This window comes from Cherax quadricarinatus, unplaced genomic scaffold (assembly GCF_038502225.1).
Source record: "Cherax quadricarinatus isolate ZL_2023a unplaced genomic scaffold, ASM3850222v1 Contig1782, whole genome shotgun sequence".
Classification (NCBI taxonomy): domain Eukaryota; kingdom Metazoa; phylum Arthropoda; class Malacostraca; order Decapoda; family Parastacidae; genus Cherax; species Cherax quadricarinatus.
Genome location: NW_027196808.1, coordinates 47,324 through 74,433, shown reverse-complemented (window position 1 = coordinate 74,433; position 27,110 = coordinate 47,324). Strand labels below are relative to the sequence as shown.

The 27,110-nt window shown below is 41.3% G+C and overlaps 1 protein-coding gene across 1 annotated transcript in view; it reads right to left on the bottom strand.

Annotated features, from left to right (window-relative positions):
* Nucleotides 1-10,482: 10,482 nt before the first annotated feature.
* LOC138851714 (neural-cadherin-like) overlaps nt 10,483-27,110 on the bottom strand; it is a gene marked incomplete at its 5' end in the record, with an annotated part of 57,910 nt that continues 41,282 nt past the window's right edge. The window contains 4 exons of the mRNA XM_070081126.1: nt 10,483-10,818; nt 12,800-13,147; nt 19,016-19,261; nt 23,746-24,085. Coding sequence (XP_069937227.1) covers nt 10,483-10,818; nt 12,800-13,147; nt 19,016-19,261; nt 23,746-24,085 — 1,270 coding nt within the window. The remainder of the gene's footprint in view (nt 10,819-12,799; nt 13,148-19,015; nt 19,262-23,745; nt 24,086-27,110) is intronic.

Genomic DNA, 27,110 nt, shown 5'->3' with positions numbered 1-27,110 from the left:
TCAAAAAACACCTTTGAACATTTCCAAAACACTATTTGAGTACTCCCAATTACACCACTGAATACTACTAAAACACCGCTGAATTCAATCAAAACACCCTTCAACACCTTCAAAACACCTTTGAACACCTTTGAACATTTCCAAAACACTATTTGAGTACTCCCAATTACACCACTGATTACTACTAAAACACCGCTGAATTCAATCAAAACACCCTTCAACACCTTCAAACACCCTTGAACACCTTCAAAACACCTTTGAACACCTTTGAACATTTCCAAAACACTATTTGAGTACTCCCAATTACACCACTGATTACTACTAAAACACCGCTGAATTCAATCAAAACACCCTTCATCACCTTCAAACACCCTTGAACACACTCAAAACACCCTTCAACACCTTCAAAACACCTTTGAACACCTTCAAAACACCTTTGAACACATTCAAAACACTCTCATAATCATTTGAACACACTCAAAACACCTTTTGAACACCTTTGAACACCTTCAAAACACCCTTGAACACCCTTGATCACCTTCAAAAAACAACATTTGAACACACTCAAAACACCTTTGAACACCTTTGAACATTTCCAAACAACACTGAAACACTTCCAAAAACACCATTTGAGTACTCCCATATACACCACTGAATACTAAAACACCACTGAATACACTCAAAACACCACCAAAATCACCATAAACTAAGATCAACACCCACATCCCACAACACCCACAACACCCACAATTTTTTCTCGTTTTATCTAATTTCATCAGAAAGTCACAACACCCACACCTCCCATTTTTTTTCTCGTTTTAACCCTTTTAGTTCATTAAAGTTAATAAGGGGACACACTACATCAGAAAAAGTCACAAAAACAACCCACTTATAACGTCTTTTCGGTATCTCTAGTTCGACAACAACACCCACATCCCACATCACCCACATCCCACATCCCCCCCACACACACACACAGACACACACACACACATCCCTAACCTAGCCTAACCTAACCTAACTTATCCTAACCTAACCTAACCTAACCTAACCTAACCTAACCTAACCTAACTTATCCTAACCTAGCCTAACCTAACCTAACCTTACCTAAATTATCCTAACCTAACCTAACCTAGCCTAACCTAACCTAACTTAACCTAACCTAACCTAACCGAACCTACCCTAACCTAACCTTACCTAACCTAACCTAGCCTAACCTAACCTAACCTAACTTAACCTAACCCAACCTAACCTAACCTAACCTAGCCTAACCTAACTTAACCTAACCTAACCTAACCTACCCTAACCTAACCTAACCTAACCTATCTTAACCTTACCTAACCTAACCTAGCCGAACCTATCCTAACCTAACCTAAAATATATTGGAACACTTCCAAAATACATTAGAGTACTCCAGAATTACTTTGAACGACTCCATTTTTGGATATTTCCAAATTAGTTTTGAAAACTTTATCGTAAAATCGAACATTATTTTCTTGTTGGTAAAACACACTCAATGGTAGAAAAATTTACTCGATTTCCGAATAGAAGCACTGTCCTCGCTCTGAGAGACTCATTGTGGGTCACCCCAACACATGGTGTAATGCGCTTCACACCCAAGGTAGAACATAACACCTGCGTCAACTCAGGACAGACAGGCGCCATGTAATGCGGGTAACATCCAAGGTAGAAAATCATCTCTTTCCAGACCAACTGTCTATCCTAACCTAACCTAACCTAACCTAATTCCTAACCTAACCTAACCTCACCTAACCGAACCTAACCTAACTCCATCAATCACCTCTATCCTAACCTAACCTAACCTAACCTAACCCAACCTAACTCCATCAAACACCTCTATCCTAACCTAACCTAACCTATCCTAACCTAACCTAACTCCATCAAACACCTCGAATACTACCTAACTTAACCTAACCTAACCTTACCTAACCTCACCTAACCGAACCTAACCTAACCTATCCTAACCTAACCTAACCTAACCTAACCCAACCTAACTCCATCAAACACCTCTATCCTAACCTAACCTAACCTATCCTAACCTAACCTAACTCCATCAAACACCTCGAATACTACCTAACTTAACCTAACCTAACCTTACCTAACCTACCGTACCTAACCTAACCTAACCTAACCTATCCTAACCTGTCCCAACCTAACCTAACCTATCCTAACCTAACCTAACCTAACCTAACCTAACTTATCCTAAGCTAACCTAACCTAACTTATCCTAACCTAACCTATCCTAACCTAACCTAAACACTGACTAACTTTGAACCAACTCTGAACACCACTGATCTTCTTCAAAAAATGCTCTGCACATCATTTGAACACCTTCAAAAAAACACCATCAAACACCTCCGAATACTCCCAAAAAAACACTACTGATTACTACCAAATCACCACTGAATACTACCAATCACCGTCAAAATCACCAGAAACTAAGTTTAACATCACCATCTAACATCCTTTTTATAGAAATCCCCTCAAATCACTATATCCAAGAACTCCCTCCCCATTTGGCGCATAAAAAAAAAGCATGAACACAAACCTAATACGCAAACACTTAGTACATGATCACCATCAACTGAAAACATATCTTATACACACACATAATATAAGACAATCACCAACTACAATCACCCATGTTCACTTACCTCAAAATCACTAATATCACAGAAAACAATCATTTTTATAAACATTTCACACACACACACACAAAAAAAAAAAATCATATTTGACAATATCTAAGCGCACTCACCTCACTACCACCAACACACGATGTCTCACCTCACAGGACCGACGAGCTCACCTCCAGTGACGTCACACTCCCATTGTGTTACTTGGTGGTTGGTAACATCACACCTAACCCCCCTTGTTTCAACCTGTTGTACCCTACATTATCTAAGAACACTATATCCAAGACGATTACCAGATTTTATGATCCCCAACACCAAGATCACAGAAAACACACATTTTTATAATTATTCACACAAAAATCACGATCACCAATTCCATATCATGTTTACCGTCATCTATCAACACTAATCACCAAGATCACCAAAAAATCTAAGATCATGCATCTCAAAACTACTATGATCACTGAAAACACTTATTTTTTAAACATTCGCACAAAAATAAGACATACACAAAAATACCACAACACTTTCCACCAACATCTATAACATAACATGAGCACTATAACATATCACTATCACAAAAAAAATAATACACAAACACCCACATATTATACATTTCAATTGGAAATTTAAGACATGAGACATACACACCAAATCTAAGACATTCACCTCCAACTAAGACATACACATCACCCTTAAAACTTCCTTCCTTATTCATTCCGTATATCTCCTAGAGCTGTTTTAACCCCGACGGATCCATCACGACGTAGGAGCCAGAGGAACCATCACCACTCCAACACCACCTACTACACTCTAGCTCCTACGTCGTGATGGATCCGTCGGGGTTAAAACAGCTCTAGGAGATATACGGAATGAATAAGGAAGGAAGTTTTAGGGGTGATGTGTATGTCTTAGTTGGAGGTGAATGTCTTAGATTTGGTGTGTATGTCTCATGTCTTAAATTTCCAATTGAAATGTATAATATGTGGGTGTTTGTGTATTATTTTTTTTGTGATAGTGATATGTTATAGTGCTCATGTTATGTTATAGATGTTGGTGGAAAGTGTTGTGGTATTTTTGTGTATGTCTTATTTTTGTGCGAATGTTTAAAAAATAAGTGTTTTCAGTGATCATAGTAGTTTTGAGATGCATGATCTTAGATTTTTTGGTGATCTTGGTGATTAGTGTTGATAGATGACGGTAAACATGATATGGAATTGGTGATCGTGATTTTTGTGTGAATAATTATAAAAATGTGTGTTTTCTGTGATCTTGGTGTTGGGGATCATAAAATCTGGTAATCGTCTTGGATATAGTGTTCTTAGATAATGTAGGGTACAACAGGTTGAAACAAGGGGGGTTAGGTGTGATGTTACCAACCACCAAGTAACACAATGGGAGTGTGACGTCACTGGAGGTGAGCTCGTCGGTCCTGTGAGGTGAGACATCGTGTGTTGGTGGTAGTGAGGTGAGTGCGCTTAGATATTGTCAAATATGATTTTTTTTTTGTGTGTGTGTGTGTGAAATGTTTATAAAAATGATTGTTTTCTGTGATATTAGTGATTTTGAGGTAAGTGAACATGGGTGATTGTAGTTGGTGATTGTCTTATATTATGTGTGTGTATAAGATATGTTTTCAGTTGATGGTGATCATGTACTAAGTGTTTGCGTATTAGGTTTGTGTTCATGCTTTTTTTTTATGCGCCAAATGGGGAGGGAGTTCTTGGATATAGTGATTTGAGGGGATTTCTATAAAAAGGATGTTAGATGGTGATGTTAAACTTAGTTTCTGGTGATTTTGACGGTGATTGGTAGTATTCAGTGGTGATTTGGTAGTAATCAGTAGTGTTTTTTTGGGAGTATTCGGAGGTGTTTGATGGTGTTTTTTTGAAGGTGTTCAAATGATGTGCAGAGCATTTTTTGAAGAAGATCAGTGGTGTTCAGAGTTGGTTCAAAGTTAGTCAGTGTTTAGGTTAGGTTAGGATAGGTTAGGTTAGGATAAGTTAGGTTAGGTTAGCTTAGGATAAGTTAGGTTAGGTTAGGTTAGGTTAGGTTAGGATAGGTTAGGTTAGGTTGGGACAGGTTAGGATAGGTTAGGTTAGGTTAGGTTAGGTACGGTAGGTTAGGTAAGGTTAGGTTAGGTTAAGTTAGGTAGTATTCGAGGTGTTTGATGGAGTTAGGTTAGGTTAGGATAGGTTAGGTTAGGTTAGGATAGAGGTGTTTGATGGAGTTAGGTTGGGTTAGGTTAGGTTAGGTTAGGTTAGGATAGGTTAGGTTAGGTTCGGTTAGGTGAGGTTAGGTAAGGTTAGGTTAGGTTAAGTTAGGTAGTATTCGAGGTGTTTGATGGAGTTAGGTTAGGTTAGGATAGGTTAGGTTAGGTTAGGATAGAGGTGTTTGATGGAGTTAGGTTGGGTTAGGTTAGGTTAGGTTAGGTTAGGATAGAGGTGATTGATGGAGTTAGGTTAGGTTCGGTTAGGTGAGGTTAGGTTAGGTTAGGAATTAGGTTAGGTTAGGTTAGGTTAGGATAGACAGTTGGTCTGGAAAGAGATGATTTTCTACCTTGGATGTTACCCGCATTACATGGCGCCTGTCTGTCCTGAGTTGACGCAGGTGTTATGTTCTACCTTGGGTGTGAAGCGCATTACACCATGTGTTGGGGTGACCCACAATGAGTCTCTCAGAGCGAGGACAGTGCTTCTATTCGGAAATCGAGTAAATTTTTCTACCATTGAGTGTGTTTTACCAACAAGAAAATAATGTTCGATTTTACGATAAAGTTTTCAAAACTAATTTGGAAATATCCAAAAATGGAGTCGTTCAAAGTAATTCTGGAGTACTCTAATGTATTTTGGAAGTGTTCCAATATATTTTAGGTTAGGTTAGGATAGGTTCGGCTAGGTTAGGTTAGGTAAGGTTAAGATAGGTTAGGTTAGGTTAGGTTAGGGTAGGTTAGGTTAGGTTAGGTTAAGTTAGGTTAGGCTAGGTTAGGTTAGGTTAGGTTGGGTTAGGTTAAGTTAGGTTAGGTTAGGTTAGGCTAGGTTAGGTTAGGTAAGGTTAGGTTAGGGTAGGTTCGGTTAGGTTAGGTTAGGTTAAGTTAGGTTAGGTTAGGCTAGGTTAGGTTAGGTTAGGATAATTTAGGTAAGGTTAGGTTAGGTTAGGCTAGGTTAGGATAAGTTAGGTTAGATTAGGTTAGGTTAGGTTAGGTTAGGTTAGGTTAGGTTAGGATAAGTTAGGTTAGGTTAGGCTAGGTTAGGGATGTGTGTGTGTGTGTCTGTGTGTGTGTGTGTGGGGGATGTGGGATGTGGGTGATGTGGGATGTGGGTGTTGTTGTCGAACTAGAGATACCGAAAAGACGTTATAAGTGGGTTGTTTTTGTGACTTTTTCTGATGTAGTGTGGCCCCTTATTAACTTTAATGAACTAAAAGGGTTAAAACGAGAAAAAAAATGGGGGGTGTGGGTGTTGTGACTTTCTGATGAAATTAGATAAAACGAGAAAAAATTGTGGGTGTTGTGGGTGTTGTGGGATGTGGGTGTTGATCTTAGTTTATGGTGATTTTGGTGGTGTTTTGAGTGTATTCAGTGGTGTTTTAGTATTCAGTGGTGTATATGGGAGTACTCAAATGGTGTTTTTGGAAGTGTTTCAGTGTTGTTTGGAAATGTTCAAAGGTGTTCAAAGGTGTTTCGAGTGTGTTCAAATGTTGTTTTTTGAAGGTGATCAAGGGTGTTCAAGGGTGTTTTGAAGGTGTTCAAAGGTGTTTTGAGGTTATTCAAAGGTGTTTTGAGTGTGTTCAAATGATGATGAGAGTGTTTTGAATGTATTCAAAGGTGTTTTTGAAGGTGATCAAAGGTGTTTTGAAGGTGTTGAAGGGTGTTTTGAGTGTGTTCAAGGGTGTTTGAAGGTGTTGAAGGGTGTTTTGATTGAATTCAGCGGTGTTTTAGTAGTAATCAGTGGTGTAATAGGGAGTACTCAAATTGTGTTTTTTGGAAGTGTTTCAGTGTTGATTGGAAATGTTCAAAGGTGTTTTTGAAAGTGTTCAAGAGTGTTTTGAAGGTGTTCAAGGGTGTTTGAAGGTGTTGAAGGGTGTTTTGATTGAATTCAGCGGTGTTTTAGTAGTAATCAGTGGTGTAATTGGGAGTACTCAAATAGTGTTTTGGAAATGTTCATGGGTGTTCTGGGATGTGGGTGTTGTGGGTGTTGTTGTCGAACTAGAGATACCGAAAAAAGACGTTATAAGTGGGTTGTTGTTGGGACTTTTTCTGATGTAGTGTGTCCCCTTATTAACTTTAATGAACTAAAAGGGCTAAAACGAGAAAAAATTGTGGGTTGTGGATGTTGTTGTTGTGACTTTCTGATGTACTGTGTCCCCTTATTAACTTTAATGAACTAAAAGGGTTAAAACGAGAAAAATTGTGGGTGATTTTGGTGGTGTTTTGAGTGTATTCAGTGGTGTTTTAGTATTCAGTGGTGTATTTGGGAGTACTCAAATGGTGTTTTTGGAAGTGTTTCAGTGTTGTTTGGAAATGTTCAAAGGTGTTCAAAGGTGTTTTGAGTGTGTTCAAATGTTGTTTTTTGAAGGTGATCAAGGGTGTTCAAGGGTGTTTTGAAGGTGTTCAAAGGTGTTCAAAAGGTGTTTTGAGTGTGTTCAAATGATTATGAGAGTGTTTTGAATGTGTTCAAAGGTGTTTTGAAGGTGTTCAAAGGTGTTTTGAAGGTGTTGAAGGGTGTTTTGAGTGTGTTCAAGGGTGTTTGAAGGTGATGAAGGGTGTTTTGATTGAATTCAGCGGTGTTTTAGTAGTAATCAGTGGTGTAATTGGGAGTACTCAAATAGTGTTTTGGAAATGTTCAAAGGTGTTCAAAGGTGTTTTGAAGGTGTTCAAGGGTGTTTGAAGGTGTTGAAGGGTGTTTTGATTGAATTCAGCGGTGTTTTAGTAGTAATCAGTGGTGTAATTGGGAGTACTCAAATAGTGTTTTGGAAATGTTCAAAGGTGTTCAAAGGTGTTTTGAAGGTGTTGAAGGGTGTTTTGATTGAATTCAGCGGTGTTTTAGTAGTATTCAGTGGTGTAATTGGGAGTACTCAAATAGTGTTTTGGAAATGTTCAAAGGTGTTTTTTGAAGGTGTTCAAGAGTGTTTTGAAGGTGTTCAAGGGTGTTTGAAGGTGTTGAAGGGTGTTTTGATTGAATTCAGCGGTGTTTTAGTAGTAATCAGTGGTGTAATTGGGAGTACTCAAATAGTGTTTTTGGAAATGTTCAAAGGTGTTTTGAAGGTGATGAAGGGTGTTTTGATTGAATTCAGCAGTGTTTTAGTAGTATTCAGTGGTGTAATTGGGAGTACTCAAATTGTGTTTTTTGGAAGTGTTTCATGGTGATTTTGGTGGTGTTTTGAGTGTATTCAGTGGTGTTTTAGTATTCAGTGGTGTATTTGGGAGTACTCAAATGGTGTTTTTGGAAGTGTTTCAGTGTTGTTTGGAAATGTTCAAAGGTGTTCAAAGGTGTTTTGAGTGTGTTCAAATGTTGTTTTTTTTTGAAGGTGATCAAGGGTGTTTTGAGGTTATTCAAAGGTGTTTTTGAAGGTGTACAAATGATTATGAGAGTACTTATGAAGGTGTTCAAATGATGTGCAAGAGTACTTATGAAGGTGTTCTGGGAGTATTCAGAGGTGATTTTGGGGGTGTTCGAATGATGTTTTGGAGTATTTCAGTGTTGTTTGGAAATGTATAAAGGTATTTTTGTGAGTATTCAAATGATTAATGAGAGTGTTTTTGAAGATGATCAAAGTAAAAGTGCGTATTTAACTTCGTAATATGTAAAATTGTGAGTAGTGAATTTAACGAAAAGTGGATGTGGTGACTTTCTGATGCACTGTGTCCCCTTATTAACTTTAATGAACTAAAAGGGTTAAAACGAGAAAAAATTGGGGGTTATGAGTGAAAATTGTGAGGTGTTGGTTGGAGTGTGAGGGTTTGGGAGGGTGGGGGGGAGGTTACTTCGTGGGGAGTGACCTGAGATGAAATAGTTAAAAATGTCTAGACTTGTGTTGTAAAGAAATTGTGGGTATTAACGAAACAAAAATGTGACTTTCTGATGATGAAAATGTTTTCCCTATGATGTAGGTACTATATCCCCTTATTAACTTGAATGAACTAAAAGGGTCGTCATAATTCAGCCTGTGTGTGTGGGGGTCATCGCGTGACGTCACTGACCGCCGAGTAAACACATTAATGAGAGGAATACTGACGTCACACTTGTTTAGACCTGTAGTAAGCATGCACCATAGGAGGAGTTCATTTGAATGCTTACCCCCAGAGGGGGGAATCCAAAAAACCTTGATCCAAGGAGATGGAGTCTTGGTATTATCGAGAAATTTTGGGGTGGGAGTGAAAGTGAGAGGGGTACCCAAAAAATTTGATCCAAGGAGATGGAGTCTTGGTATTATCGAGAAATTTTGGGGTGGAGTGAAAGTGAGAGGGGTAATCCAAAAATTTGTCCCAAGGAGATGGAGAATTTCGAAAACCCCATAGGGGGGGAATCCAAAAACTTGTATTATCGAGAAATTTTGGGGTGGGAGTGAAAGTGTGAGGGGTAATCCAAAAATTTGATCCAAGGAGATGGAGAATTTCGAAAACCCATAGGGAGGATCCAAAAAACTCGATCCGAGGAGATGGAGTCTTGGTATTGTCGAGAAATTTGAGGTGGGAGTGAAAGTGGGAGGGGGATCCGAGGAAGTGGAGACTTTGATATTGAGAACCTCATAGGGGGGAGTATCCAAAACTTGTATTATCGAGAAAATTTGGGGATGGGGGGTGAAAGGAGGGGTACCCAAAAAACTTGATCCGAGGAATTGGAGAATTTCGAAAACCCCATAGGGGGGAATCCAAAACTTGTATTATCGAGAAAAAAATTTGAGGTGGGGGGTGGGTGAAAGTGGGAGGGGTAATCCAAAAATTTGATCCAAGGTGATCATAAGAAATTCAAAACCCCCATAGGGGGGAATCCAAAACTTGTATTATCGAGAAATTTTTGGGATTGGGGGGTGAAAGTGGGAGGGGGAACCTTAAAAATTTGATCTGAGGAGATGGAGAATTTCGAAAAACCCATAGGGGGGATCCAAAAACTTGGTAATATTGAGAAATTTTGGGATGGGGGTGAAAGTGAGAGGGGGAACCTCAAAAAATTTGATCCGAGGAGATGGAGAAACCCCCATAGGGGGGAATGCAAAAACTTGGTAATATTGAGAAATTTTTTGGGGATGGGGGGTGGAAGGAGGGGCAATCCAAAAAACCTTGATCCAAGGAGATGGAGAGCACAAGAAAATGAAATAAAATTCGAGGCGCGGGGGCGATCCGGACGACGCTGCAGAAGGCGCAGCAGAAGGCGCGAAGGGGCGCGGGCGGGGCGCGCGGGCGGGCGGGGCGCGCGAAGGGCGCGCGGGCGGGCGGGCGCGCGGGCGGGCGCGCGGGGCGGCGGGGCGGGGCGCGCGGGTGCGCGGGCGCGCGGCGCGATGGTGGGGTCGCGAGGCGGGGGGTCGTGGTGGGTGGGGGTATTGGTTGGGGGGTCAAGGGTGAGGTAGTCTCGAGGGCGAGGTCATGGTCAAAACCGGAAGTAACACCTAGGTGTGAAAAGGTGACCCTCCAGCTGCTGGTCCTAGACCGGATACCTCGCTCAGTGGAAGGCCTAAACCGGAAGTCCTCGCTCTGTAGAAGGCCCAAACCGGAAGTTCCTCGCTCCGTGGAAAGCCTAAACCGGAAGTTCCTTGCTCTGTAGAAAAGTATACTACTTATGCCATATATTGATTAGAAGTGTCCCTCTTGGGACAATAAAACGTGTCAATTACTGTCGTGGAGATCGTCGTGGACTTTGATTAGACTGCCGCCCACGAACTCGGGCAAACCTCCGACTGTCACGCCATTGTGTTTATCCACCTCCAGGGACATGGGCGGTCCTGTTGCATACTCGCCCTCTCCGGGAGCTGCTAACCACGCCAATCTCTCCTGCCTCCGAAAGTCGTCACCATCATCGACAATCACCACCAGGCTGTGACCGTGACGTTCAGCCGTGACGGTGTGCCAGGCTCCGTCACCTAGTAAGTAGCCCTCCACACAGGCCGCCCGTGACGCCCACCCAGCCCCAGACACTGACACACACGCCATACCGGCACGTAGCTGAAATTCACAAGCAAACGTTTTAGTAAGGTTGATGATGTTTGCTCCACAATACGCATACAGCATGTCTGCATAACAATATACCATTCCTTTTACATGCGGCTTAAACCTACCCATATACAGTAAAAAAAAAAAAGAAGCAGAAGATTAGTAAAGAATTTCTTGGTCACATTGAAGCTACGGAGAGTCTAGCTGTGAGAGTCGAGTTTCTCATTCATGATTAGCCAAAGGAGGATCAGGTCTCCCCACGGCTTTAACATAATCCATAATTTTAATATTATTTACACTAATGCAAAAAAAAAAAAAATTAAAATAAGAACATAAGAATGGAGGAATTCTGCACAAGGCCTACTATCCCATACAAAGCACGTCCTAATAAAAAAGACCCCTATCCGAAGCTTCCCAAGAATATCCTCTCATACCTAATGACACCAATCAAACCGAGCCCTTCCCAGCCTCTATCACCCTACTCGGGAGATTGTTCCACGCATCCACAACTCTGTTAGAAAACCAGTACTTACCTATGTCCTTTCTAAATCTAAATTTATCCAACTTAAATCCGTTATTTCTGGTTCTTACCTGGTTCGACACCCCTCAGTACTTTATTAATATCACCTTTGTTTATGCCCATCATCCACTTATACACTTCAATGATATCTCCCCTCATTCTACGTCATTCCAGAGAGTGGAGATTCAAGGCTTTAATTCTACCTTCATACGGGAGATTCCTTACACAGTAAATCACTTTAGTCATTCATCTTTGTATGTTCTCTACTGAATCTATATCCATCCTGTAGTAAGGAGACCAAAACTGAGGGGCATAATCTAAATGAGGCCTCACTAGTGAGATATAGAGCTATACAATAACTTCTGGACTTCTGTTACTTATACTTCTTGAAATAAATCCCAGTAATCTGTTAGCCTCGTTGCGCACACTTAGGCACTGCTGTCTTGGCTTTAGATTTCTGCTTACCATTACTCCCAAGTTTTTTTCACATTCTGTATGATCAAGTACTGCTTCATCTAGTTTGTAATATCATGGGTTATTTTCATTACCAAGGACTAGTACCTTACACTTATCCACCTTGAACTTCATCTGCCATTTTTCAGACCAAGACATTAATTTGTCCAAATCCTCCTGGAGTTCATTGGAATCCTCCTCAGAATGAATCATATGGCCTATCTTTGTATCATCAGCAAATTTGCTCATGTCACTTGTAATTCCTTCATTAAAGTCATTAATGTAAATTATGAACAAGAGAGGGCCTAAAACTGATCCTTGTGAAACGCCCCATTCAGATTTGACCCCATTAATGGAAACTCTCTGCTTTCTGTTGGTAAGCCATGCCTCTATACATGCTAGAACTTTGCCTCCTATACCATGAGCTGCCACTTTTCTTAAGTCTCTTGTGAGGTACTCTATCGAAGTCTTTACTAAAATCCAAATAAACAATATCATATTCTTTATCACTGTCCACTGCCTCAAATGTTCTGTTGAAGAACGTCAGTAAATTTGTCAGGCAGGAACGACCTCTCTTGAACCCATCCTGAGATTCATTAATCAAATTACGTTCTTCAAGATGACTTCTAACAATGTCAGCTATAACAGATTCTAATAATTTGCCTGCTATAGACGTCAGGCTTATTAGACGGTAATTTAATGGAATGGACTTATCCCCTGATTTGAATATAGAAACCACATTAGCCATCTTCCACATCTCAGGCACAGCACCAACAATGATGGACGCATTAAACATACTCGTTAATGGCTAAGTTCCATCTTGCATTCTTTAAGTACCCTGGAAAACAACTTGATATTTCTTTCTGTTTTATTGCTTCTTTATGAGTTAGTTGCTTTAAACTAATGATAAATGATCTTCAAACGTTTGTGTTTGAAGGAAAACATATTAATGACTCAACAAGACGCATATATCATAAGAATTCAAATAAATTTTAAGAACTGTATTGGAAAGAAACTGACGTGGAGCGTGAAGGCAGCTGTTCGGTGGAGGGCAGCTAGATGGACTAGAAGACCAGTGCGGTTACCTCTTGTCCGGACCCGCAACTGAACCCGCAACACCAGCGGTGCCGGTCTGAACGAGAGCGCTACCTTCATGTAAGAAGACTTGCCCAGGGAAGCGGGCACAGTGGGCGTAGCACAGTCTGGTCCCGACCATCCTTGTTCACACTCACAATGAGGGTGTTCCAGCCCGCCCACACACTCACCCCGCAAGCCACACCCACCGTGGCCGCCAGGGCAGGCTGTCTCCTGCAGGCGACAGCCGCTCGTGCTACCTTGGCTGTCTGCCGGCTGACCCAGGTCCACTACCTGCAACAAAGCTATATAACAGTTAACATTTTTTCTTAATTTGCCAGTGCAGATCCGTATACAACGACTAAACGAAAACTTACACACAGTTATTTAATTTATAAGTGTCAGTTATATTTTTCCAAAGATTAGAACTTTGCATTTGTCTATGTGAGGGAAAAGTTCAACAGATAGGAGTAGCGAGCGAATATATGGTGACGATAGCTTGATTGCCAGTCTGCTTGTTAAGGTAGGGTCAGTGTCTAGCACCCACTACTCCCCCCCCCCCTTTTTTTCCACCCAGAAAGGTGACGTGCAGGGCTCCGACCAAATGGATAATCACTTGACTCACAGCTTCCAACACAACTGTAAGTAAAAGCCTCTTCTCCTATTTTAGTGGATATATCGGTTAAAAGCTTCACTTTTAACCAGTCCCGAAACTTAGTTCATAATGCCTTGACTTTCAGGTGTAACATCTTGCTTTTAAATCCTCACCATTCTTTTAAGTACCTTATACTTATCATGGAGAGTGATTTATCGAGCAGTGGTTAACTTTTGTCTCTTTCTAGCTTGGACTGTCAGCTTGGGTCATTTGGCAACTACAGAGACAGTGCTGAAGGAGACGAACTTCACACGAGTTCTGGGACGTCACCCTTGATCTACGTACCTGAGTGTAGCCAACCCCAGGCAACTACCCTTCATCTTTGCAGTGGTGAAAGACCTGCATTCCTATCATCTTGACAGATCATTCAAGGCTAGAGATACTGTGGCTGAATAGTCGTTGGGTTGTCACTCAACAGCTGTGACCCCTCCCCACACATCATCAGCAACGGCTACAGTTTCTACATTGCGCTGTGTCGACAACATCGACATAATTTTCTTACACTTTGTACAAATAGCGTTGAATTCAAATATCATTTTTATATTTCATTTTTCATTTCTCTTTCAAGTAGGATAAAAGTTCATATTTAAATGTTTTATATTTTCAATTATAACAATAAAGTGTTTATATTTGTATGTTATTATTCTTTTTCTATTCATTAATTCTCCTAAAGATCTTACTGGGTTGAGTAAGCCTTCACAAGTGGCGACCTTGCCAGGATTACGCAACCGAATCAAGATTCAACTCCATCTATAATCTACCACTGGACCTTCAACTCTGCATACCACAGACGGTTACCACCAGCCATGAGTAATCATTCTCTATGGTAGGACTACAGTACAGGTATTTAAAAGATTTGGTGATTGTTATACTGTCAATTTATTGTAAGTCAAGTCAAGGCAGGATATACTAGTTAATTCTGCCACCTTTATTTTTGAGCTTGAAGTGATTTGGAGGAATAGACTCTAGGGACCCGAGATTTTCCAGTGACAAATTGTTTCATTGAGCTCTATTTATTATATCAAGGGAACTGTTGTAGGACACTCTTGATTTGTTGGTGAGAAGATTGGATGGTCAAGGGACCCCATTCAACTTACTATTTGGTCGGATCCGGCATAGAACCGTCCGTTTTCATTCATACATACTGTTAATCGAAGCAGGGATCGAACCCTATTTATTTACAGTTTGAGCGGAGCAGGAATTGAACCCTCCATTTTCTTTGATACCCGTTTCATTTTCCCCTGGTAGTTTAAGTTATTCTTGCAAGTATGGATGAATACCAGTTTTGGTTGAACATTGCGAGTAAGTTAGGAACAACGGGGAAAAATTTAGAAGCTTTCATTAGAGCTAAGATCCAGGCAAGAATTGAGAGAGAAGAGAGACAGAAAGAGAGGAGAAAAAGGAGAGAGAATCGAAAGAGAGGAGAACAAGGAGAGAGAATAGAGAGAGAAAACCAAGAAAGATAATTAGAAAGAGAGAGAGAGAAGACAAAAAGGAGCATGATAGACTTGAACGTGAGGAGAGAGATAAAGTCCGTGAGGAACAAGCTAAAATACTTGAGGAACAAGCTAAATTAAGAGAACTTGAGGACAGAGCAAAAGATAGAAAACTTCAGGAAAAAGCTAGAGAAAATGAGTTAAGAGAGAGAGAAAAAGATCGTGAGGTAAAGAAAGCACGCCTTGAATTAGAAAATAAAAAGTTAACTTTTTCACAACAGCAATTAGAGGAAGGAGTAACTGAACATCATACAGCTAGTGCACATAGTGCAACACCTAATTTACCTCCCTTCACAGAGGGTGTAGACATAACTTCCTACATTATTAGGTTTGAAAATACCGCTTCCCTCTGTGAATGGCCATCTGACACCTGGGCTACCAGGTTAGGTATGTTATTTTCCAGTACAGCTTTGAATATCTATGCAACTTTAGCGCAGGATATATGTAATTATAACCTACTTAACTGCATCTGCCACTTATCCGACCTCTGCACCAATTTAAATCTTCTTGTAGTATTTTATTGCCCTTCGCAAACATCCTTATGTCGCTGTTTATTCCATCATCTATGTCGTTTGTGAATGACAAACGGCCCATCACTGACCCCCGTGGAACACCGCTTGTGACCTTGTGACCCGTTTCTACTCTGATTTCTCCCAGTGTGAGCAAACTCTCTGCTGCCTATTTGTCAATCCCAACTCAAGCCTCAAGCCAGGAAAAGAAAAATTCTAACATTCCTTGAGCCTCTACTTTCCTCAGTCTCCGATGTATAACTCCATAAAAATCCATTTACACAAGTCCATTTACACAATATATTCTAACATCTACCTATTCAGATACCTAAGTAAAAAAATTTAGAAAATTCGTAAGGCAGGAACGTTCCCAAACCATACCCCGGCTGGGATTGAACCCGCGGTCAGAAAGTCTCAAAACTCCAGCCCGCGGGTTCAATCCCAGCCGGGGTATGGTTTGTTTGCAATCGTGTCATTACGATTTCGTGAGTCAGGCAGGAACGTTTTTGTAGAATCGTACTGAGATTCGTTGATCAATTTGTCTTTCAAGGTGGCTTTGAAGAGCCTCGGCAATTAATGGTTCCATCAATATTCCCACAGTAGAGGTTAGGCTAATTGGTCTATATTCGAGTTATTTCCGCTTGTCAGGCTATGTGCCAGTTTGTAGTGATATGTTGAAAAGACTCGGCAATGGTTTGCCATGTTGCTACTTACATTTCTTTATAACTTTTGAGAACAATTCATCAGAGCCCAAGAATTTGTTTGGTTTTAATGTATTTGTGTGAGCATATGTTACTAGTGACTTTGATAATGCGTACTTATTTTCGTCCTGACCTAAATAATATTTTATTTCTGGAATTTCTCTAGTATCTTTCTGTTTAAAATATGAATAGGGATCTCTCTCTCTCTCTCTCTCTCTCTCTCTCTCTCTCTCTCTCTTTTGATTCGCCTGTAACTGCCCTCCTCTCTTGACCTATAAGCAGAGGCAGACTGGCCAGACAAGCATTTGAGCAATACCTAGTAGGGTGCTGGGCTGGATGAAAAATGAAAAAATGTCACATAAGTGCATAAGTGTCTCAATCTTCACATTTAAATCTATCGCACATATCTTTTGGGTTATTTTCATTTGATTGTATTTTTCCATTTGAAACATAATCTGGGCAGCTTGAACTATGCTTTGAAAAATGTTTTTAGGTAACCATCACCGCCTGACTCACAGGATAATGACCAGTCAGATCACATTAGTTCACCTCACATAGGCAATTTCTCAGTGCTATGAGGTCGGCCAAGCAGAAGGCATTTACTTGATTGTAATTATTAAGGTACTTCCATGATATATTGAAACTGAGTAATTTGTTATCGCTTTCCCTAAGCTCATCGTTAACCTCGAGATTATTAATTAGTAATTACTGACTGGCAATAACCAAGGCAAGGAGGTTATATCCTCTAGTTGGTTCTTTCAAAAGCTTTTTTTTTTTTCTTAAATCTTAGATCGTATCAAGAAAGTTGCTAGACTCTAAATATCTTGTCAAAAAACTCCTATCCATTTGTCTAAAGTTAAAATCTATTAAAGCAATTTCGTGTAAATTTCGTCCCATAGAAGTTTTCTGGGTTCCCTATCAAGGTTTGGGGACCTGTAAATCATACGCAAGATTAGTTTTTCAAGACCCTCGAGAAACTGGAGCCAAACAGATTCAGTGTCAGTAGATTCTACTTTCACATGTTGTCTAATGTACCAGTTTAAATTACCTCTGTCATACATCGCCACTCACCACCCTTCCTGATGACCCTATCAGTGTGGAATAATTTACACCCATGTAAGTGGCACTCAGAAGGCATTTTGTCTTTCAGGTTGAATCAGGTCTCTGTTATAGCAATAATATCGGTGCTTCCTGTAAATTCAATTAATCTATGGTTATCTATGTTATTTCGTACGTTCCCACTATTACTATAGTAAACCTTAAAGAATTTAGCCTCTCGCTGCCCTCTACTGTCTCTCTTTGTTGACCAGTTCCACTGTGTATGTTAATAACTTTATGATGAGCAATGTCTTTTGAACATATCCCTGAGGTATGATGGCAATTTTTTCTGGTAATTTAAGCAAATGTAGTTTGTTGATTTCTTTTGACATGGGTGAAATCAAAAACATTACAGTATGTTAAGTGGAATACCACATGCCTAGGATTTGATGTTTCTCACCGAAGTATCTTCATTGCCCTCATCGACAGTGTCCACTGTGACAACTCTCAAGATCGAACCTACACGTTTCATTAGTAACGTTCATTATTATTCAGTATCTAAAAAATGTTTCTTCATATCGGCTTCAAAATATCAATAATGGTATATTCTGTAATAAGGATGACGCCCCGTAAGTTCAGTCTTAATAGGTGCAAATTAGGAATTTTTACTGAAATTTTTATTAAACTTGGAATCGTTCTAATCGTTAGCATTTTTAAATTTAACGATGATACTTTACTATATTCGCAATGTTTCTCAGTAACTTTATGCGTCTCTTTCACCAAAATTTATGTTTATACCTCATGAACGTCTTATTCTAGAGGCCTCTAATTGTCAGCGCATTGTATCTATGCCAAGATTCACAGATGCTCTGTCATTAATGTTACAAAGACCATTCCTACATTTTGTATCCATGTGATTAATGTAGAAAGCTACTCTGATGTGAATCAAAAGTTCAACACTCGTGTATCCTCCTTAGAAGAAAGTTAGTAATGTTACTGCAATGTGTGGGTGCCATTTTTCACGGTTTTATTCTCCAAATAGTATAGTGTTGTTTAAGTTAAGTGAATTAATTTGTCTTGTTGCTAAAGAGGAGCTTATAAACCAAGGAACTGTACTTTTCCTCGCTTAAATTAAATCTGATTGCATCACATTATTCAGACGCTCTTTAACTCAACTATTTCATCACTATTCCCTGAATAAAATATAATTGTGAGCAGCATCAGTTTTCAATGGCTGATTCATGTCATGAAATGGAAGAAAAATTTCGTTGTTTTAATATATGTTAATCTGGAGTTCTGATGGTCCAAATTTGTTTTTAGAAAACACTACCAAAATTGAAATACTGATTTTCATACCACAATTTCTGAGTGCTATATTTAATTGCCGTCACTTTTCACTTAATTTTAGGATATTGGTCCCTTTGAGATAACAAGATACTTTAATTTGGTTTCAAACCTGGTGTTTCTTAATGGAAAGTTAGAATTAATTTAGAGATGTATGTTTGCAAATTTTTCATTTGTACTGAAAAAAAATGAGTTATTAGTATCCATGTGATAACTTCTGAATACAAAACATAATTCGCTAGAAATCTTCAACGCTAATATTTAACTGTGTTATGAACTCATATCACACTCTACACTAATCCTTTCCCGAGAATTGAGGTACAGTGGCCTGGGGGACCGGGACAATCAAGACTGATCCAAGAAAATGGAAAGGTTAGAACAATTCCTTGGATCAATAACCCTTCTCAAGGAGTTCTCACCTGAGCGTTGATTGTTAGGTGTGAGAGACAGCCGTGGAGGTTGTGAGTCGTTAGTTCTTCTTTCCAGCCGTGAGAGCCTGCATGAGGCCGGGCTTGTGCTAGCCCACCCAACTGCAAGGGCCCATGCCCATGCCAAGCACCCACGCCTTGCCCTGTTGGCCAACTTGCCCGTGCCAGGCAGTGGGCATCATTCTGGGCGTGATGGTCCCAGCCACGCCCACATAGGTCCACCATCATTGCTACTTCCTGAAGAAAAGACAAGACTTATACATGTGAATGATAGTGCTTCCATGCACAATAAATGCACACACACACACACACACACACACACACACACACACAGTGGGGTACACCAATAAGGGATATACCAACACCTGTTGGATGAATTACACACAACTGAGGAGGAGGAGGTGAAGAAGCTCCTAAGTGACCTTGATACCTCAAAGGCGGCAGGACCGGACATCTCTCCGTGGGTCTTTAGAGAGGGAGCAGAGACACTGTGTGTGTCACTAACCAAAATCTTCAACACTTCCCTTGAAACTGGGCAACTACCTGAAGTATGGAAGATGGCAAATGTAGTCCCCATCTTTAAGAAAGGAGACAGAAATGAAGCACTAAACTATAGACCAGTGTCACTGACATGTATAGTATGCAAAGTCATGGAGAAGATTATCAGGAGGAGAGTGGTGGAACACCTGGAGCGGAACAAGATTATAAACGACATCCAGCACGGAATCATGGAAGGCAAATCCTGCATCACAAACCTACTAGAGTTTAATGACAAGGTAATTGAGGTAAGAAATGAGAGGGAGGGGTGGTGTGATTGCATTTTCTTGGACTGCAAGAAGGCCTTCGACACAGCCCCTCACAAGAGATTAGTATAGAAGCTAGAGGATCAGGCACATATAACAGGAAGGGCACTTCAATGGATCAGAGAATACCTAACAGGGAGGCAACAGCGAGTCATGGTCTGTGATGAGGTATCACAGTGGGCGCCTGTGATTATCGGGGTCCCACAGGGGTCAGTCCTGGGACCAGTCCTATTCTTGGTATGTGAACGACATGACGGAAGGGATAGACCCAGAAGTGTCTCTGTTTGCGGATGATGTGAAGTTAATGAGGAGAATTAAATCAGATGCAGACCAGACAGGTCTACAAAGAGACCTGGACAGACTGGATGCGTTGTCCAGCAACTGGCGCCTAGACTTTAACCCCGTTAAATGCAAAGTCATGAAGATCGGAGAAGGGCAAAGAAGGCCACAGAGTATAGGCCATGCGGCCAAAGACTGCAAACTTCACTCAAGGAGAAAGATCTAAGAGTGAGTATAATACCGAGTACGTCGCCAGAAGCACATTAACCAGATAACTGCTGCGGCATATGGGGGCCTGGCAAACCTGAGAATAGCGTTCCGGTACCTCAGTAAGTAATCGTTCAAGACTTTATACACTGTGTACGTCAGGCCCATACTGGAGTACGCAGCACAAGTTTGGAGCCCACACCTGGTCAAACACGTCAAGAAATTAGAGAAAGTGCAAAAGTTTGCAACAAGGCTGGTTCAAGAGCTAAGGGGAATGTCCTACGAAGAATTGTTAAGGGAAATCGGTCTGACGACACTGGAGGACAGGAGGGTCAGGAGAGACATGATAACGATATACAAAATACTGCGTGGAATAGACAAGGTGGACAGAGACAGGATGTTCCAGAGATGGGACACAGAAACAAGGGGTCCAATTGGAAGTGAAGAATCAGATGAGTCACAGGGATGTTAGGAAGTATTTCTTCAGCCACAGAGTTATTAGGAAGTGGAATAGTCTGGCAAGCGATGTAGTGGAGGCAGGATCCATACATAGTTTTAAGAAGAGGTATGATAAAGCTCGTGGAGGAGGGAGAGGGAGGACCCAGTAGCGGTCAGTGAAGAGGTGGGGCCAGGAGCTGAGTATCGACCCCTGCCATCAAAATTAGGTGAGTACAATTAGGTGAGTTCACACACATGACAATCTGCAGTGTACGTCCCGTCCCTACTGGAGTCGCAGCACCAGTTAGAAAACTACACCTGGTCAAGCATGCCAAGTAACTGAAGAAAGTGCAAAGGTTTTCAACGCTACTAATCCCGTTGAGGAAAGGTTAAGGGAACTCAGCTTGATGACACTAAAGGAAAGAAGGACTACGGGGAGATATGGTATACAAAATATTGAGAGGAATTGACAGGCGGGTCAGAGACAGATTGTTAAAGATGAGAAACAGGAACACAGCTAAAAGTTGAAAACACTAATGAATTAAAGGGACGCTAAGCATTCCTTCACCAGTCAAGAAGTGGAACGACCTGGAGAATGTAGTGATACGGGAAGGATTCACACAGCTTTAAGAAGAGGTATGATAAGGCTTTCAAAGTCAAGAGTGACTCTAGTAGCGAACAGCGAATAGGTGGGGCTAGGGGCAGAGACTCAACCCCTACTGCTACTACTACTATACAAACACACACACACACATATATACAGACTCAAACACACACAAACACACACACACACGCACACACACACACACACACACACACACACACACACACACACACACACACACACACACACACACACACACACACACACACACACACATAGACACACCCACACATACACACACATGCACACACACACACACATGCACACACACACATACACACACACACACACACACACACACACACACACACACATATATATACACACACACACACACACACACATACACATACACACAAAAACACACACACACACACACACACACACACACAAAGAAGACCGCAGACGGACTACAGTCTAGGGGGCCAGAGACTACAAACCTCACTCAAGGAAAAAGATCTTGGGGTGAGTATAACACCAGGCACATCTCCTGAAGCGCACATCAACCAAATAACTGCTGCAGCATATGGGTGCCTAGCAAACCTCAGAACAGTATTCCGACATCTCAACAAGGAATCGTTCAGGACCCTGTACACCGTGTACGTTAGGCCCGTATTGGAGTATGCGGCACCAGTTTGGAACCCACACCTAGCCAAGCACGTAAAGAAACTAGAGAAAGTGCAAAGGTTTGCAATAAGACTAGTCCCAGTGCTAAGAGATATGTCCTACGAGGAGTGGTTAAGGGAAATCAACCTGACGACACTGGAGGGCAGGAGAGATAGAGGGGACATGATAACGACATACAAAATACTGAGAGGAATTGACAAGGTGGACAAAGACAGGATGTTCCAGAGATGGGACACAGCAACAAGGGGACACAGTTGGAAGTTGTAGACACAGATGAATCACAGGGATGTTAGGAAGTATTTCTTCAGCAACAGAGTAGTTAGGAAGTGGAATAGTTTGGGAAGCGATGTAGTGGAGGCAGGATCCATACATAGCTTTAAGCAGAGGTATGATAAAGCTCAAGGTTCAGGGAGAGTGACCTAGTAGCGACCAGTGAAGAGGTGGGGCCAGGAGCTTGGACTCGACCCCTGCAACCTCAACTAGGTGAGTACAACTAGGTGAGTACACACACACACACACACACACACACACACACACACACACACACACACACACACACACACACACACACACACACAAACATACACACATTTGCTGTCTTGATGCTCGATTACCTTGTGGAAATGAACGTGGTGCGGAATACAGAGTATAAAGGAGGAGACAAACCTCACTTCAAACCAAGAGACAATGAGGCAATTCCTAAACGGAGAACCGTGGAAGAGGAAGCTAAAGGAAAAGACAACAAATGAATTGATGGAGTATGTAGCCAAATAGTGCTGGGAGACAGAGAAGAAATTCCTACCCAGAAGCAGAATCAAAGGAAAAAAAGTAGAATGAAACAAAGGTTAACCAAGATCATTAAAGTCATAAAGGGAGCAAAGAACGCCATAATAGGGAATAGTGAAACGACCAGATGATCCAGAAATATATATGCATGGGTAAGAAGAGAGGCTGAAAGGTAATTTGAGAATGACACAGCATGAAAAGCCACACCAATAGGAAAACAACTGTAAAAAAATAGGTAATAAAGCTGAAGGAAGAATCTGAGAATTTTTATTATGGAAACGTTGGTTTCATCAGACCAATACAGAGTAAAACGCTCATCTGACATCATTGTATTTCATAAAGCGTTAAACACCGGTTGGTCATTAATTTAAACTAGTGGTGGAAGCTAGATTCTCAGTCAGTATTTTTTACACAAATGAATTCACAATAATTAGAAATCAACAAATGTTTGTTGCAGACTCTAAAAAAAGATGTAAATATTTTGGATGCTCAGAAGCCCTGAGTACTCTGTGAGTTCCAATTCCTACAATATTGGTTTCATGATGTCTGTGGACGGCTCATGATCACGGGAATTGGAGCTTCCCACAGCACTCTCTTGTTGAATCAAAATTTTTTACAGCCCATTTTCCTGCGATACATCACTCTTGCGGATTTAGAGCTTTCCTATAATCATAATAATATATTAACAATAACGAAGAAATCAGACTAAAACGCGTGATTGCATATATGAAAAAATCCCACAGTGAAAATACGAAATAAAATCAGAGCGCATTCATGTGCTTAAACACATATGTTCAGAGGATATGTGTAAGCACATGCAAGCGCTCAGGTTTTTTCCTATTTCACTGTGGTATTTTTTATATTAATAAATTTTATTGGGATTCATATAAATAAAAACCGAACGAGAAGGTTCCCACCTGGTCATTGAATGTAAGGTGGAGGGTGTGCCACTGTCCGTCATGCAAGGTGGTGTTTAGTTCCAGTTTCAGCGAGCCAGTATCACCCTCAAAAAGAAGCTGGGGTCGCCCCTCCACCAGTTGAAGCGCCAGCATGGGCGTGTGCGTGAGCGTGGATGGGGGTGGGGCCAGGGGACCCGAGTACAGGATGATGGAGTGTGGATGGCGAGTGAGAAGACGAAGGGAAACGGTGGTCGGCAGGCAGAGTGGCAGCGGACGAACCCAAACCCAACCGTGTCCAGTGAAGCTTCGGCTTATCACCTTGCAGTGGGGCCCCGATGATCCGCCTGGACAAACGCACCTGTATCCAAAGGGCTCTTGTAGGATATGCATACATTTGTACAACACACACACACAACACACACGTATACCAGGAAGGGGACTGCAATGGATCAGAGAATATCTGACAGGGAGGCAACAACAAGTCATGGTACGGGATGAGGTATCACAGTGAGCACCTGTGACGAGCGGTGTCCCACAGGGGTCGGTCCTAGGACCAGTGCTATTTCTGGTATATCTGAATGACATGATGGAAGGGATAGACTCAGAGGTGTCCCTGTTCGCAGATGAAGTGAAGATAATGAAGAGAATTAAATCAGATGAGGACCAGGCATGACTTTAAAGAGACCTGGACAGGCTGGACACATGGTCCAGCAACTGGCTTCTTGAATTCAACCCTGCCAAATGCAAAGTCATGAAGATCGGAGAAGGACAAAGAAGACCGCAGACAGAGTATAGACTAGGTGGCCAAGGACTGCAAACCTCGCTCAAGGAGAAACATCTTGGGGTGACCATAACACCGAGCATGTCTCAGGAGGCACACATCAGCCAGATAACTGCTGCAGCATATGGGCGCCTGGCAAACTTGAGAATAGCGTTCCGATACCTTAGTAAAGAATCGTTCAAGACACTGTACACTGTGTACATCAGGCCCATACTGGAGTATGCAGCACCAGTTTGGAACCCACACCTGGTCAAACACGTCAAGAAATTAGAGAAAGTGCAAAGGTTTGCAACAAGGCTAGTTCCGGAGCTCAGGGGTATGTCGTACGAAGAAAGGTTGAGGGAAATTTGACTGACGACATTGGAGGACAGGAGGGTCAGGGGAGAAATGATAACGACATACAAAATACTCCGTGGAATAGATAAGGTAGACAGAGACAGGTTATTCCAGAGAGGGGACACAGAAACAAGGGGTCACAGTTGGAAGCTGAAGACTCAGACGAGTCAGAGGTATGTAAGGAAGTATTTCTTCAGTCATAGAGTCGTCAGGAAGTGGAATAGCCTAGCAAGTGATGTAGTGGAGGCAGGAACCATACCTAGCTTTAAGACGAGGTATGACAAAGCTCTGGAAGCAGAGAGAGAGAGAGAGGATCTAGTAGCGATCAGTGAAGAGGCGGGGCCAGGAACTGAGTCTCGGCCCCTGCAACCACAATTAGGTGAGTACAATTAGGTGAGTACACACACGCACACACACAAACATGATAACGACATACAAAATACTGCGTGGAATAGAAAAGGTGGACAGAGACAGGATCTTCCAGAGAGGGGACACAGAAACAAGGGGTCATAATTGGAAGCTGAAGACCCAGATGAGTCAAAGGGATGCTAGGAAGTATTTCTTCAGTCATAGAGTAGTCAGGAAGTGGAATAGCCCAGCAAGTGAATTAGTGGATTCAGGAACCATACATAGCTTTAAGATGAGGTATGATAAAGCTCATGAAGCAGGGAGAGAGAGGACCTAGTAGTACTCAGTGAAGAGGCGGGGCCATGAGCTGAATCTCGACCCCTGCAACCACAATTATGTGAGTACACACACACACACACACACACACACATGACGGAAGGGATAGACTCGGAAGTGTCCTTATTGGCAGATGATGTGAAGTTAATGAGGAGAATTAAATCAGATGTCAACCAGACAGGTCTACAAGAAGACCTGGTCCAGCAACTGATGGTACGTGTTGATGGCACGTAAGGGGGCTTTCTATGTTGGCATTAACGCTTGCTTAGTAATACAAACAAAACACTGAACGAAATCTGACGAAAAATAAAAAAAAACTAAGAAATCGTTCTTCGTAAAACTAAGCAGCACAGAAGTTTGGTAAGTAAAAGAAAGCTCGGAGTGTGGTACACAATTGCAGATGAAATATACTAGGCTGTTTAATTTTGCTACTTACTTAGGTTATTTTTGTCAAGCTGAAACTTAATCTGAAGTCAAAATTAACCTATCACGTAAGATACTGGCAACACATGTGGTTCTATTTTATGCGTATAAACTAGACAATACCTCTGAGGGAAGCGGCTATCTGCTTACATACATAAACATAAATTCTGTGCATCATCCCTGCTTGTCAGGAAGAGTCAGAGAGCGTCAGTGCTCTCGTCTTCCCAGTGTTCAGGAATATTTACAAAAGGTTACTATTCATTGTGTACATTGGTGTGTGTTTTGCTAACTTAACATTTCTCTGCCACATCCACATACGCATATTTATATTCGATTTTCTTTGCTCTGTTATATGAAATCTCTATGTTAGATTAACGTGAAAAAATGAGGATACCTGAACAGTGCAGTAAGCTTTTCCAGTGTAACTGGCTAGTATACACCACGTGATCAACGATAAAGTCATAACAAATCGTGTCAAGTTTGCATACTTCAATTGCAGAATAGGTGATCAAGATATAACATGTCCTCTACGCATATACTGCGCTATTTGTACCTCTGGACCGACACAATGGTTAAATGTGAAACGTGGATCAATGCCATTTGTAGTCCCAATGGTATGATGAGACCCGAAGAATTACTTGAATGACTGTTACTTCTGCATCGTTAATGTGGTTTCTTTCCCGAAGAAACACAAGAATATGATAACACATCCACATTGTGAGTCAGCCAAAGTAATGTAAGGACACTGTAATGCCTATTCAACCTGTTGCTTTTGACAGAAAACGTGATAGCTGTGAAGTAACTGATAACACTAATCTTTATGAACCACTAGAATCTGGGACCTTGAAAAACAAACTAAATCTCACTATAGGAGTTTAATAACATTGTCAGGGACCTTGACCTTTCAAAGCAGGCAGAAGAACTGCTTGGATCGCACTTACAAGAGTGGAGCCTTTTAGCAGAAAGAACAAAAATATTTCACTATCGTGTACACCATAATAGATTGACGAGTGTTTCTGCATTGCTGTGAATGGTCTTATTAAAAAACTGAGCTATGAACAACATTTAGATGAATGTAGAAAATTCATCAAATCAGTAAGGTCATTCTGAAAGAAGTACTCCTTCACGACGGCAATGAAAAGCCAGATGTGCTATGCGT